The sequence below is a fragment of the Pleurodeles waltl genome, chromosome 1_2 (assembly GCF_031143425.1).
Source record: "Pleurodeles waltl isolate 20211129_DDA chromosome 1_2, aPleWal1.hap1.20221129, whole genome shotgun sequence".
Lineage (NCBI taxonomy): Eukaryota > Metazoa > Chordata > Amphibia > Caudata > Salamandridae > Pleurodeles > Pleurodeles waltl.
In genome coordinates, this window is record NC_090437.1 from 170,137,675 (window position 1) to 170,150,239 (window position 12,565).

A 12,565-nucleotide genomic window follows, 5' to 3' on the forward strand; every position below is an offset into this window, starting at 1 on the left:
CTCTGGCGCAAAACTGAACAAGGGAAAGGGGAGTGACCACTCCCCGGTCTATCACTACCCGGGGGTGGTGCCCAGAGCTCCTCCAAAGTGTCCCTGGGTTTTGCCATCTTGGATTCCAAGGTGGTGAGGAACTCTGGGAGCATCTGAGTGGCCAGTGCCAGCAGGTGATGTCAGAGACCCCTCCTGATAGGCGCTTACCTCGTTAGGTGACCAATCCCTCTCTCAAGACTACTTAGGGCCTCTCCTCTGGGTGTTTCTTCAGATTCGGATTGCAAGACTCCAGCAGGAATCCTCTGTATCCTTTATTTCATCTTCGACCGACGGAACAACCGCTGACCGCTCCAGGAACTCTACGGCTTGAGTCCCCTCTCCAGACAACAGGTCTTCCAAGAAGTTCTTTGTGCACAGCACAACTTACGCCCCCAGCACTCCATCCTCCGACGCACAGCTTCCTGAGTGATTCTCCGGCTGCATGGGAATCCTCTGTATCGTGCTGCGTGGGCCTCCATTTGCACCTCCTTTGTCCCCGTGCTGTGGGACTCCTGTGCGCGCTGCCTGGTCTTCTGAGGGCTCTCTGTTTTAGACCCCTCTTTCTACCCCTCCTGGGTAGAGGTCACCAGGTCCCTCCTGGTCCCGGGCTGCACCATTTTCCACTAACCGCGAGCTTTGCGTGTGCCAAGCCTTGTTGACGGAATCCAGAGACGCAAACCAGGCTGCATCCATCCATCCGGCGTGGGACATCTTCTGCACCAACCAGGAACCCGCAACTGTCTTCTTTGGTGCAATACTGACTTTGTCTTCTCATCAGTGGTTCTTCTTTTGCATCTTTATCCGGGTTAGCAGGGGCTTCTGTTCTCCCTGGACTCTTCAGTGCTTCTTGGACTTGGTCCCCTTCTTCCACAGGTTTTCAGATCCAGGAATCCATTGTTGGTGTCTTGCAGTCTCTTCTGGTTCTTGCATTATCTACTATGATGACTTCTAGTGCGTTTAAGGAAACTTGCTGTTTTTTATTCCTGCTTTCCTGGGCTCTGGAGTAGGGTCTATTACTTACCTTTGGTGTTTTCTTACACTCCCAGTGCCCCTCTACAAACTACACTTGCCTAGGTGGGAAACCGACTTTCGCATTCCACTATTTTAGTATATGGTTTATGTTCCCCCTAGGCCCATTGCAACTGTTTGTGATTTTCATTGTTTGCACGGGTTTCTGACTAGTTACTTACCTGTTTTTGGTTACGACTGTATATATTGTATAATTTACTTACCTCCTAAGGGAGTATAGTCTCCAAAGTCTTTCTGGCACTGTGTCACTAAAATAAAGTACCTTTATTTTTGTAACACAGAGTATTGCCTTTCTTATGTGTGAGTACTGTGTGACTACACATGAACTTTGCATGTCTCCTAGTTCAGCCTTGGCTGCTCTGCCTACAGCTACCTAGACAGCCTGGCTTCTAGACACTGGCTACATTTTACTAATAAGGGATAACTGGACCTGGTATAGGGTGTAAGTGCCTTTGGTACCCACTACAAACCAGGCCAGCCTCCTTCCCATATTAGTTTGAATGTGCTGCCCCCAGGGCAGCCACAAACTTGTGCTGCCCTGGGGCCCGAGCATGCTAGTGATAAATGGAGCAGGTATGAAGCAGCCGCTCTGAGCTTCACTGTGCAGGCGGTAACCCAGGATTAGAGATCCCTTTACAGATGAGTGCAGAGTGAATCCACCCACCTGCAATGGGATATCTTGGAGGTCCATAGGACCCCCTTTCTCCTATCCAGAAGGCTGCCATCAGGGGCACACTGATAGTGTGCCACCTAACAACTGGGCACTATCAGTGCGCCTCCTGACAGATTCTTTGCCTCTGTGCCCGCATCCATATACAGCGCGGGGCAAACAAATTCCCTCATTTGCATAGGGCCAATTGCCATGCAAATGAGGAAACACCTTCTGGTGATAGTGCTTGTGCTATATATGTGCCAAAGCTATCTGTATTACAGAAAGGGCAGTGTCAGATGTCCTTTCTGTAATACCAAAGTGCCTCAGGCGCATGCAAAGCAGGCGCACATGCCTGTTGCACCTCCAGGGCACTTTCCATAATATGACCCCTGGTCTTGGCTTAGTGCACATTTGTGTCACATTTATGCCATCATAATCACGCATAAACAGAAAAATGGTAGCAATGGTATATACACAAGTTGCACTTCCCATAAGTGTCCAAACGTACAGAGGTGGTAACCTTCTACTTCCGAGGTCCACCCGAGGTGCTATATGGTTGTCTACACTGCTACCAACAAGTAAAAATATGCATTTAAAAAAACACAATAAATTCAAAGACAATGCAACCAGAGCACTCTCTAGGTTGATAGAAAAGAGTCCATAAATGTGTTTCTTACGTCGATCCCAATGGTATTGTCAAGTCTTCTGTGTTTCAAAAAAATGTATACCATACGTATTCAGTCCATATATAGTTATCTTCTTTTATTCAGAGGAAGAGTAAGGATTCAGTTCATATGTTACATACATATCTTCATTCCAGAACTTTTTACTTGTTGACCAGATGCACTTTACAGAGAAGTGCTAACTTTAGGAATCATATTAATTCTGCTTTACATGCTCATGGAATTTGCATTGCCTTGGCAAAGTCACATTGGTGACGAAACACGTGCTGGCTGTCCATATAAACATCTGGAATGGAGATATGTATGTAACATATGAACTGAATCTTTACTCTTCCTCTGAATAAAAGAAGATAACTATATATGGACTGAATACGTATGGTATACGTTTTTTTGAAACACAGAAGACCTGATAATATCATTGGGATCGACCGAAGAGACATATTCCTGGACTCTTTTCTATCAACCTAGAGTGTGCTATGGTTGCATTGCCATCATAATCACATTCATCTGCTTCATCGTCAAGCTTTTCCCATGAAATTGCAAAAGTGTTGTAGGATTCAGAGTACTGCAGTGTTTAACTGAAACATTTTCTGCTGCCAGTATAGTTTTCTCATATTTCGGCAGCCGACTGCTTGTACGATGTTGAGTATGTGTACAAGTCAGCAATGTCTCATCTGAATGTGGAACCAGCACCAGTGTGTGGCCGATCACAATTGTTTCACCCTGCAAAATTGCCAAGGATACACCAGTAACCCTCTTTACGAGCCCAGGAAGCATGGTGCACACTGCATCTAATGTAGCGGAAAAGGAGGCAATGTGTTGCCCTGCCCCACCTCTCAAGCACCCTTTCATATGTCTGTGTGAAGACTGACAGCGCACACCCTTCTCTTTAGTGACAGAATAAAATTATTTTTCATAATTAGTCATTCTTAAAGCAGGGTCGCTACACAAACCATGCCTGAGCTACAGGAAGGCTTGCAAACCTTTACCGTCCCATGACACTGGGTCCCTCACATCACTATGAGTCAGCCTCTATGAACGCTTTGCAATCAGGAAAAATATTGGAATCCGCTGACAACAATAGCTAACCATCCCTAGATACATCCTCATTTCTCTGTGATGTTGATGAGTACATATTCAGACTCATTACAGCAAAGGGGAAAACCAGTGCTTTCAATCACACCAAGGTAGGTTCTCAACCAGTGGAAACCCTCTAAGTTGGGTTAATGTGTATATTTCCCTGCACATATAAATGAACACGAACACTCTCATAAGTTAATGCACAGCTGGACTATTAAAGACTTTTAAATAACCAATAGAATACAGGACTTTAGTCAATAACCTGATGTGACATGAGACGCCTTTTCCTTGAGATTTTGGATTTCCATAAATTCAATACCCAGTCTTTGCACATGAATGACATAAATTCTCAATATTTTGTCATCAAAACGCTATTTAAAACAGCTTCAACAACTCACACAGAACACTACGATGCAATGCGGATTTTTAACTTCAACCCAATGTGTGCACTGCACAACCACAAAATACAATAGGCATAATTACACTACTGCAATACAATTTGCACATGATGTGACACTCTGTGCAATGTTTTAGCTTACCACAAAAAGATTTGCTCACTCCAAGCAACATACCGCAAAACAATACGAATATACCAAGACAATTCACCTAACAACCTGCACAAATTACACAAGACAATTCACTTCACAAAGACCTATTGACACGTAATGCAACTCTTGACCACATCAACAAAGCAGGTACATCTGGTGTACTACTGCTGGTACACCTGTAATAATCCGTGCAATTCCAGGAGTTAAGACATCTCAACTCTGACAATTTAGGAGCATAAATTGAATTATGAACTTGCACTATTTGGCACAGACTTTGTTCCAATTTTCGGAAACCATCAATTTGCCAGACCTACCAAAGTTTATCTGTACTTTCTACTCAAAGGGTTGATAAAACCGATTAGGGACAAAGGACAAGGGCCCTATGCAAAGCAAGATTCAAAGTCCAAATCTTTAAGGTTTATTTAACAATAAATCATTTAAAAAAGCATGAAGGTTAGTCAGGCAATTCAATAATTCATAATCACCAAGAGGATAACATAAGATCAATTTCTAAATATATTCCAAGTATAGATTAAATATCAGTCTGACCTAGAGACTGCTTTGTATGAAAGCAAGGAGAGGTCTAGCACCCATCCCAAAAAAGGCACTTTTTATAGTTAGTTAGCAGTGGAGAATCATGCCCTCCACATAATGTGAGATGATAAGATGGGTGGTACAATTAATGTTACATGACTGAAACCAATCAATTTTGCAGAAATTGTGTTGCATAAAACAGGCTACTCTAGAGACCCCCCCAAAATTAATAAGCAATGAATGGTTGACATTACACGAGTGACAATGAACTTATTAAAATGAACAGACAAGTGGTTGCAGCTGCAGGTAGGAACAGCCTTGAATCCTGTAACACGTAATACCTCTCTGGCAACTGACTCCAAAGCACATTATTTGATACAATACAAATAAACAACACAGTGGAACAGATCTCATTTTTGTCTATTTTATGCAAAGGAAATCCTCCAAATAAAAGAGAGAAATCATGCACACCGTGCAACTTGAAAAACATCTTAGTTATCAGACTAACAGGTCTAGTAAATTAGTTTTGCAGGCTAGTTGTGTTATCTTAAAAACACGAAAATTAACTTTAATCTTTATTAATAAACCTGCTCTAACATGAATGAGATATGGGGGTCAAGCCCCAGGACCTATTGGGGAAGAGGGGAGGGCAAGCAATCTAGTGAACTGGAGAGGAAAAGGATCGAAAAGATGGATGAGAAAAGTATTGAGGCACAGGAAGTATGCGAGGGGCAACAGGCATACAACAGTGGATAGAGAGAGGAGTGAGGATCAGAGGGGAAGGATACACAAGATGGTTGACAGAGGGAAGCAAGGCATAAGCTGGATAAAAAAAGACGATGATAAGTACAAGCTGGATTCAAAGGGTAAAGGGGTAGGAAACATGAGAGGGTACTGAGGAGAAGAGGGAACCAAGACAAGCCAAGAATGAGAACGAGACTTTTGGCAAAAGAATGATGAGTGGCAGGTGGGGAGGGGGGTAAATGCAAACGACTGGGAGAGGACAGAGGCATGCAATGGAAGAGTAAGGAGAGGTCGAGACCAGACTGATATGTGAGGCGGCAGAGGCACAAGATGAATAGAATGAATAGGGACTCTTTTTGATCAAGGACACACAGTTTGCTTCCAGGAGTAATAAGGGGACCCCTCTCATTCTTTTCGACTGATTTTTAGAGAACACAAATGCATATATTATGGAGAATGTATTTGGGGGTGATCAAGAGGCAGACTAATTATGTTTGTTGTATTATAGCTGTTTTTAACAATGGGTTATAACATTTTATGTCTTAAACAGCATTCCAATTATTATTCCCCTCACTCAGCCATCCCCTTTGCCCTAATCATCTTCAAAAGTCTGCATCATCTATCAGAACATCTTCCATTTCAAAAACATGTGAAATATCCAACATAGCATTGTGGGTCAAGACAAAATCCAATCCTTTGCGCAATAAAGCCGCAGTCACTTCAGGCCTAAAATACAGAAATCAAAACTTCTCTCTATGGGACAAAGAGAAGGCTCCCCCTAATCCTCCAAAGCCTGGATTTCCAGACTGCACGGTCAATCTTCCATCAGAAGAACCTTTCCCTTCTTGTCCTTGTGCCAAGGATCCAGTTTTCCCTCATGTTTCAGCAGATCCAAACAAGAGCCCCGCAACGTCCTACACATCTTCATTTATCCTTGAGACTCCGGATTTTTGTAAAGTCTCTTCGTCTTCTTCAAATTGCAATTCCTCCATCACTCCATGATTCCACCAACCTAGCCCTTGTAAAGGAAATCTTGTCTCTTGAATCTGGTATTGATGCTCCTCTTCCACCTGCTGGCCCGGAAAATCTCTTTGTGGATTTCACCCTCCCTGAACTTGATTTACAACTCCTTAAAAGCTATGGGTCCAGCCAGGAAGCAAAATCTCCCCCGCTTTTTCCTCTACCTCCATCCACAGGTTTGCAGCTCTTCAGTAGCACACCCCCCAACCACTCTTCACTATGTTCTCATCTATCAGCAACACCTAACCTGAGCCAAAACATTAATCCTCTAAGTAGCAACCCCAACCAAAATGTTTTGGTCTCTTCCTCACTCTTAAGCTTAGAGCGTCTCTTATCTTCTATTTTAAACCGTCTAGAAAAATTGGTTGGAGGATCGGACTGCATTTTTGATTCCGTAACGGCCATACTAAAAGAAATGACAGCTGGCAATGGAGTTAATCCTGGATCTTCACGATACATCGCGATGATCATTTAGTGCAGTTTTGTACTCCTGCAAACAACAAAATATCCCTTGGTATCGACTTTCGCTCTCAGGGTGGTGCATCCCAGGTCGAACCACTTCCTATGAACCCCACACCCGTTGAGAGCCCAGTCAGCTCTATTAGATTTGTATTGAGTGACTTTTCATCAGAGAAAGGCCCGGATCCTGTCTGTCAAAACTCCAAGCCAGTCATGTTTCCTATTTTCAAAGCTCGATCAAAGGCAAATATCATGACCAGTGCTTCGTGTACTTCAGAGAAAACACCAAAAAGAAAAAGGAAAAAAGCCAAAAGGTCTAAAAAAAAAAAACAGAAATTTCTTTAAAAAGGTAGGCGAAAGATACGATTCTCCGAAGATCAATTTGGCTCGCAAGTGCCTTTAACCCAGGAGTTTCGAGTTCCACATCTCCATCCTACATCCACCATCTCCCAACCAATATTCGTACCTCATCGATCCATCGGCAACCCTGAAAGGGTTGATGGAATTTTGGCCCATTACCTGACTATATCCCAACCAATTTGGCCATCCTTAAACACCTTTGCACAATCCTTTGAGGCTCCTCCAGGGCTTATGCCCGCCAAGGCTCGGCCGCAACCCTCTAAAAGGAAACAGGGACGTCACCCTGAGGTCACCTTGACTTTAGACTTTATGCTCTTATTTGATAATTACCTTTTTTTAAACAGATCCCAACTGTTAAAATGATTTTCAGACATTGAACCACTTAGACAACTTGAAAGTAGGGATATACACTTGGTCTCTCTGAAGGTCTCTGATTTTGGTCCCTTGTCTCGAGTATCCTTTTTTTTCCAAATCGACCGTCAACAAAATCTTAAGCAACTTAGAGTTTCTACATTGTAAAGGTATTGATGTAGTACCTGTCTCAAGCGAGACGGGTCTAAGGTTTACCGAGTGGGCTCCCCAGCTTCCTGATGGACTGTGGAAATCTATTCCCCCCAGCTATCCCCCTAGCTAACCCTGACACTAATTTCCATGCTTATCAAGACCTAAAAATATGCCTGGGGGTTAATGGATGAGAACTATTATTTAGGGATTTCCAGGTCTGTCCACCTCCTGATCCATGCATTAATTCCCACTGTTGGAACTGGTTACCAGCAGTGTTAAGTAGTTCTTCTACAACTTCACAGCTTTCAGCTCCATCAATGTAGCAATGAGCTTACCCTTATATCTTGGAATGTGGCAGGTGTAAAGTCAAAAGGGGAAAAATTCGATTTTTTGGACTCCCTAAACCCTGATATAATTTGCCTCCAAGAAACTTGCTCCATTGGGGAGTTGCAGTTCAAAAATTACTGTTCTTTCTGCTGCAAGGCTACTCCTTCAAAGAGGGGTCACGCTAAGGGAGGGGTCGCATGTTTGTTGTCCAATAGGCTGCACTGGCAGTATGAATGCTTCAGAGACCCCAGTAACCTGTTTTTAGCCGTAACCTTACGCAGCATTGGTGTTGGAGACAAGGTAACCTCCCTCACATTGATAAACTCTTATGTCCCCTCTGGCGTCCCTTTCAACATTCTTTTAGTTAAAGTTTTTCACTACATTAAGAAGCTCTGTGACAAGGAGCCAGGAACCCAAATCATTATGGTTGGAGATCTAAAATTTTAAAATTTCTAATTTAGGTCTTACATCCTTTCGGGATGAGGAAAAGGAGGAAGCATTTACATTACCTCCCTGTACTTTCCCTCATAAAATAAGGCCCGATAAGCGTGGGAAGCTCTTCCTCGAGTACCTGAAGGAGAACAATTGTATTGTTGCTATCGGTAGACTTCCATCCGACTCCCCAGCCCACCTTACACATAAATCGCCCGGGGGTGCTGCAATTTTGGATTACATGGTATTGAGCTATCATTCTTTTTCACTGTTAAAGGATATAGCAGTATTACAGACTACCCTCAGTGATCATAACATTTTGGTTGTCTCTCTTGACTTGAAGGCGCAATCTTCCGATCCATGGAGCTTAGCAGGGCAGCACCCTCGGCTTAATGTCAAAACGGGAAGAACACATTGGTCCTCTGGTAGCTTCAAGGGGCTCAAAGGCATCCTAGAAAGTACCCTGAATGATCTTGGCAACTGGGCAGGAAAAGCAATGGAGAGTTTTACTGTTTTTATACAACGGATTACTTTGATCCCCCGCCAGAAGTCCCAGAGTAACCACAAAGTAAAACCCCGCCCCTTACTTTTATTGAATAGAGAAATTAATGCTCTTACTCGTGAACAGTATAGGGAACATACATCTGCAAGGCAATCCCAGCTATGCATTTTAAAAAGAAGGCCGGGGAGATTAAGAGTGCACCTAACAAAGGACGCTACAGATAGATTCTGGGTTGCAGTAAGAGAAGCAGTCTCTACTGGCCATTCTAGGCGGTTTTGGTCATTGATCGCAGAGGGGTGTGGCACAAGAACCAGGCCCCTTCTAACGTCCATCAATGAATCGAGTTGGTCGGCTTTCCTAGCTGACCTTTATGCCTTTAATGGGACCACTGTGGAATTCCCCCAAACCAGAATCGATTCCTCATATTCATATCCTACTCTGAAAGAAATTGAGGCTGTTATAATAGGAATGCGTAGTTCTGCCGCAATGGGCCCAGATGAAATCCTATACAGTTAATAAAACACGACATAGCCTCCTGGTGTAGGATTTTACTCCAGGTGTATCAATACTGCTACGAAGCCAGGAAGGTCCCTCTATCCTGGAAGGGTGGAATCATCGTCCCCCTGTATAAAAAAGGGGATCGAAGTTGCCCTGGGAATTACTGCCAGATTGCACTTTTGGATGCGGTCGGAAAGATTGTTGCCAAATTTTTGCTTTCACAAATTAATGATTGGGCAGAAAGAAATAAAATTATCCCCTTGGAACAGTCAGGCTTTAGGAAAAATCATGGCACAATTGATAATATCTCAATCCTGCAAGTAATTAATGAGAAATACATCTCTCTGAGAGGGGAAGTGATCTACGCAGCATTTGTAGACTTCTCCACAACATTCGATAAAGTAGATTGTGTCCTGTTGTGGAAGAAGCTCTTAGGACTAGGCATGCCTGGTATTCTCCTTGACCTTGTGGTAGCCCTTCACTCCTCCACCTGGTGAAGAGCATTGTTAGGGGTGAACGAGGCTTATCTCATGTCATTCCAACTAAAAACGGCCTAAAACAAGGGTGTATGTTGGCCCCATTGCTATTTTCTCTATGTCTTTCAGACTCACCTGCTCATTTAACTCAGTGCGAGGGTTTCGACTCTAAATTAGGAGGTAGACTGTTATGTTGTCTGCTTTATGCAGATGACATAATCATATTAGATCATACCCCAAAGGGGCTTAATAATCGTCTTCAAGTCCTCGAGCAAAACACCAAAGCCCACTTTTTAAAGGTAAATCGCTCTAAAAGCAAAATCATGTGCTTTCATGTGAATAAAAGATTTAAATACAGCAATTTTTGCTGGACCTTGGGAGCCCAACACCTCGAAAGAGTAACCTTATACCCCTTTTTGAGTAAAATTGTCTGCGGGAACCTTAAAGATAGAGAGCATATTGAGCACAACCAAAGGAAGGCTCAATCCCAAGCTAATGGGCTGAACACCCTATATAGGGCAACGGGCAGAAGGCACTTTAAACATCTCCTTGAGGTTTATCGGGCAAAAATACCCCGTCTCTACTCTACGGCATAGAGCACATTGCGATTTCCAAATGGGTCTTTCTCAATAAACTCTAGGGACGTGTCTTGAGGAATCTCTTATCTGTAAACTCTGCCTTCTCGGCCCCAACATTAAGACTTGAGTTGGGCGTGCGCAGTTCTTTCATTCAAAGTCTGGCTGTGGTAATTCCCTGGGTGGTTAACCTGATGACGTGCAGTGATGACTCTTTGCGCTCACTGCTAAAAAAAGAAATATTAGCTGGCCATAGAGCAATATATCCCATCTCCAGGAATTTTCTACATGCAAATGAGCTTCTGCAATTAGACTTTTCTGTAATTTTCACTCTCTCTCCAGCATTGCTCAAATCCACACTCAGGAATGCAACTTGGGCGGCAAGTTTCCGCCAGGACAGCCCGGCTTGCGTACACAGGCAGAGTTTTCACATAATATCTGATACCTTAAGGCCGAGGGTTACATAGCCTCATCTGGAACATGCCCCCTGGGGTGAGAAGATTCTGGCTCATGCTGCGACAGGGGCTGCTTCCCCTCAATATATTACAGGCTAGATGGTTCAGTTCCTCTTCTATTTGTAATCTCTGCCACGACGGTGTCCAAGATTTGAACCATGTTGTATTAATTTGTCCGGCCTTATCGCTTTATCGCCGCAGGTGGCTGCACCCTATTTGTTTCACTTTTTCCTTTAGTACTGCCTCTGAGTTATTACATGTCCTCCTCATTCAATCAAACGAAATGTTTTGTGTCACAGTTTTTAATTATTTTAAGTGTTTTTTTTAACATTGTATAAATTTAACCAACTGTCTAGGAAAGTTTAATTCTTTTATTTTTTCTTTGTTTTTTCATAAATGTGTATCGTTTTATGTGGACCTCCAGTGGAGTTCCACATAACATAATAAACTTGAAATGAGTGAACATGTTTCAAAACAAGGGAGGTGTAGGAAAGTTCCAGAGGAAAACACAGAAAATGTACTTCCAACGCATTCAACCCAATAACGAGTCTATTCAATCGCAAACAAAAAGAACTGTCACGCACTAATGCATACCTTGACGTTTTCCCAATTAAAACATACGTGGACCAGTAAAGCTTACCTACATCGCGGAGTCGTACTTAGTTGCAATCAATTCCGGTCCTTGGTCCTTGCTCAAAGGGATAATTAATTCTGAGTGAAATGCCTAATGCATTTTAAAAGTGGCCAGTAATTATATAATAAATTATTGGTACAAGTCTCCCCATAATTTCGTCAGTCATTACAGGGTAATCAGTGCAAATACGGCGGAACTTAATGCTCAACCTGGTCATCACTTATGGTTACTCAGGGTTAAACATCTGTATCTGGTTGAAATAGCTGCAAATGTTAATATTAGTGCATCTGTGTTAGTTATGTGTGAGCTGCTGCATCAGATTGCAATGCCTGAAGAAGCTGGCCCACAATCAGTTTTTCAAAAGTGTGGCGTAAAATTATGCAACCCATAGCGACGCTGCTTAATGGAAGAGGAGAATAATGCCACCAATTGCAGAAATATTCTGATAGTATTTAATAACACCTTGTGTGCATTAAATGCATTTTAACACACTCTTCTGCACAGCGCATTACTCACCGTCTCTGAATCCCGCAGCGACATTCTCCCGCAACCGTGGTAACAGTTTGAAGATGCACAAACTGGATCTAATATATAATTAGGAGGTAGGTGAGTATTAAGCTTCAGACCCAAATACAGCCCCCACCCTTGTAAATACAAACTACCAAGAAAGCGGTTCAGGATCAATTCACATTTAACGTACAGCGCGCCCTCAGAACAAGAAATACTAATCATTGAAAAATGCTCTTTGACAGAAACACAAGAGAGCGCCCTCACAGAGCAGACACTGCTCTTAGCAGCTCGACCGCCCAACCTTTGTGTTTTTTTAACTTCCCGGTTCTGACAGTTGTTTGAAACGGAGACCAGAAAACCGAAGCACATTTAGGAATACAGAATGCATAGGCAAAAGTTGTATGAAATAAATGAATTCCTATACAACTACTAGAGCGATTAGCAACCATTCAAAAATAGGTATTCTACTAAAATAAGGAAATTCAGATACTTATATCGGAATATTAAATACAC

General features: G+C 42.9%; 1 protein-coding gene across 2 annotated transcripts in view; it reads right to left on the reverse strand.

The window, feature by feature from the left end:
* Positions 1-12,262, reverse strand: part of LOC138299002 (zinc finger protein 182-like) — a 146,610-nt gene extending 134,348 nt beyond the window's left edge. Inside the window, exon 1 of one of the 2 annotated variants that reach the window (XM_069236919.1) lies at positions 12,059-12,262. In XM_069236919.1, coding sequence (XP_069093020.1) covers positions 12,059-12,082 — 24 coding nt within the window. In that variant the 5' untranslated portion in view covers positions 12,083-12,262. The remainder of the gene's footprint in view (positions 1-12,058) is intronic. The other variant, XM_069236920.1, reaches the window with a different exon arrangement.
* Positions 12,263-12,565: the final 303 nt, after the last annotated feature.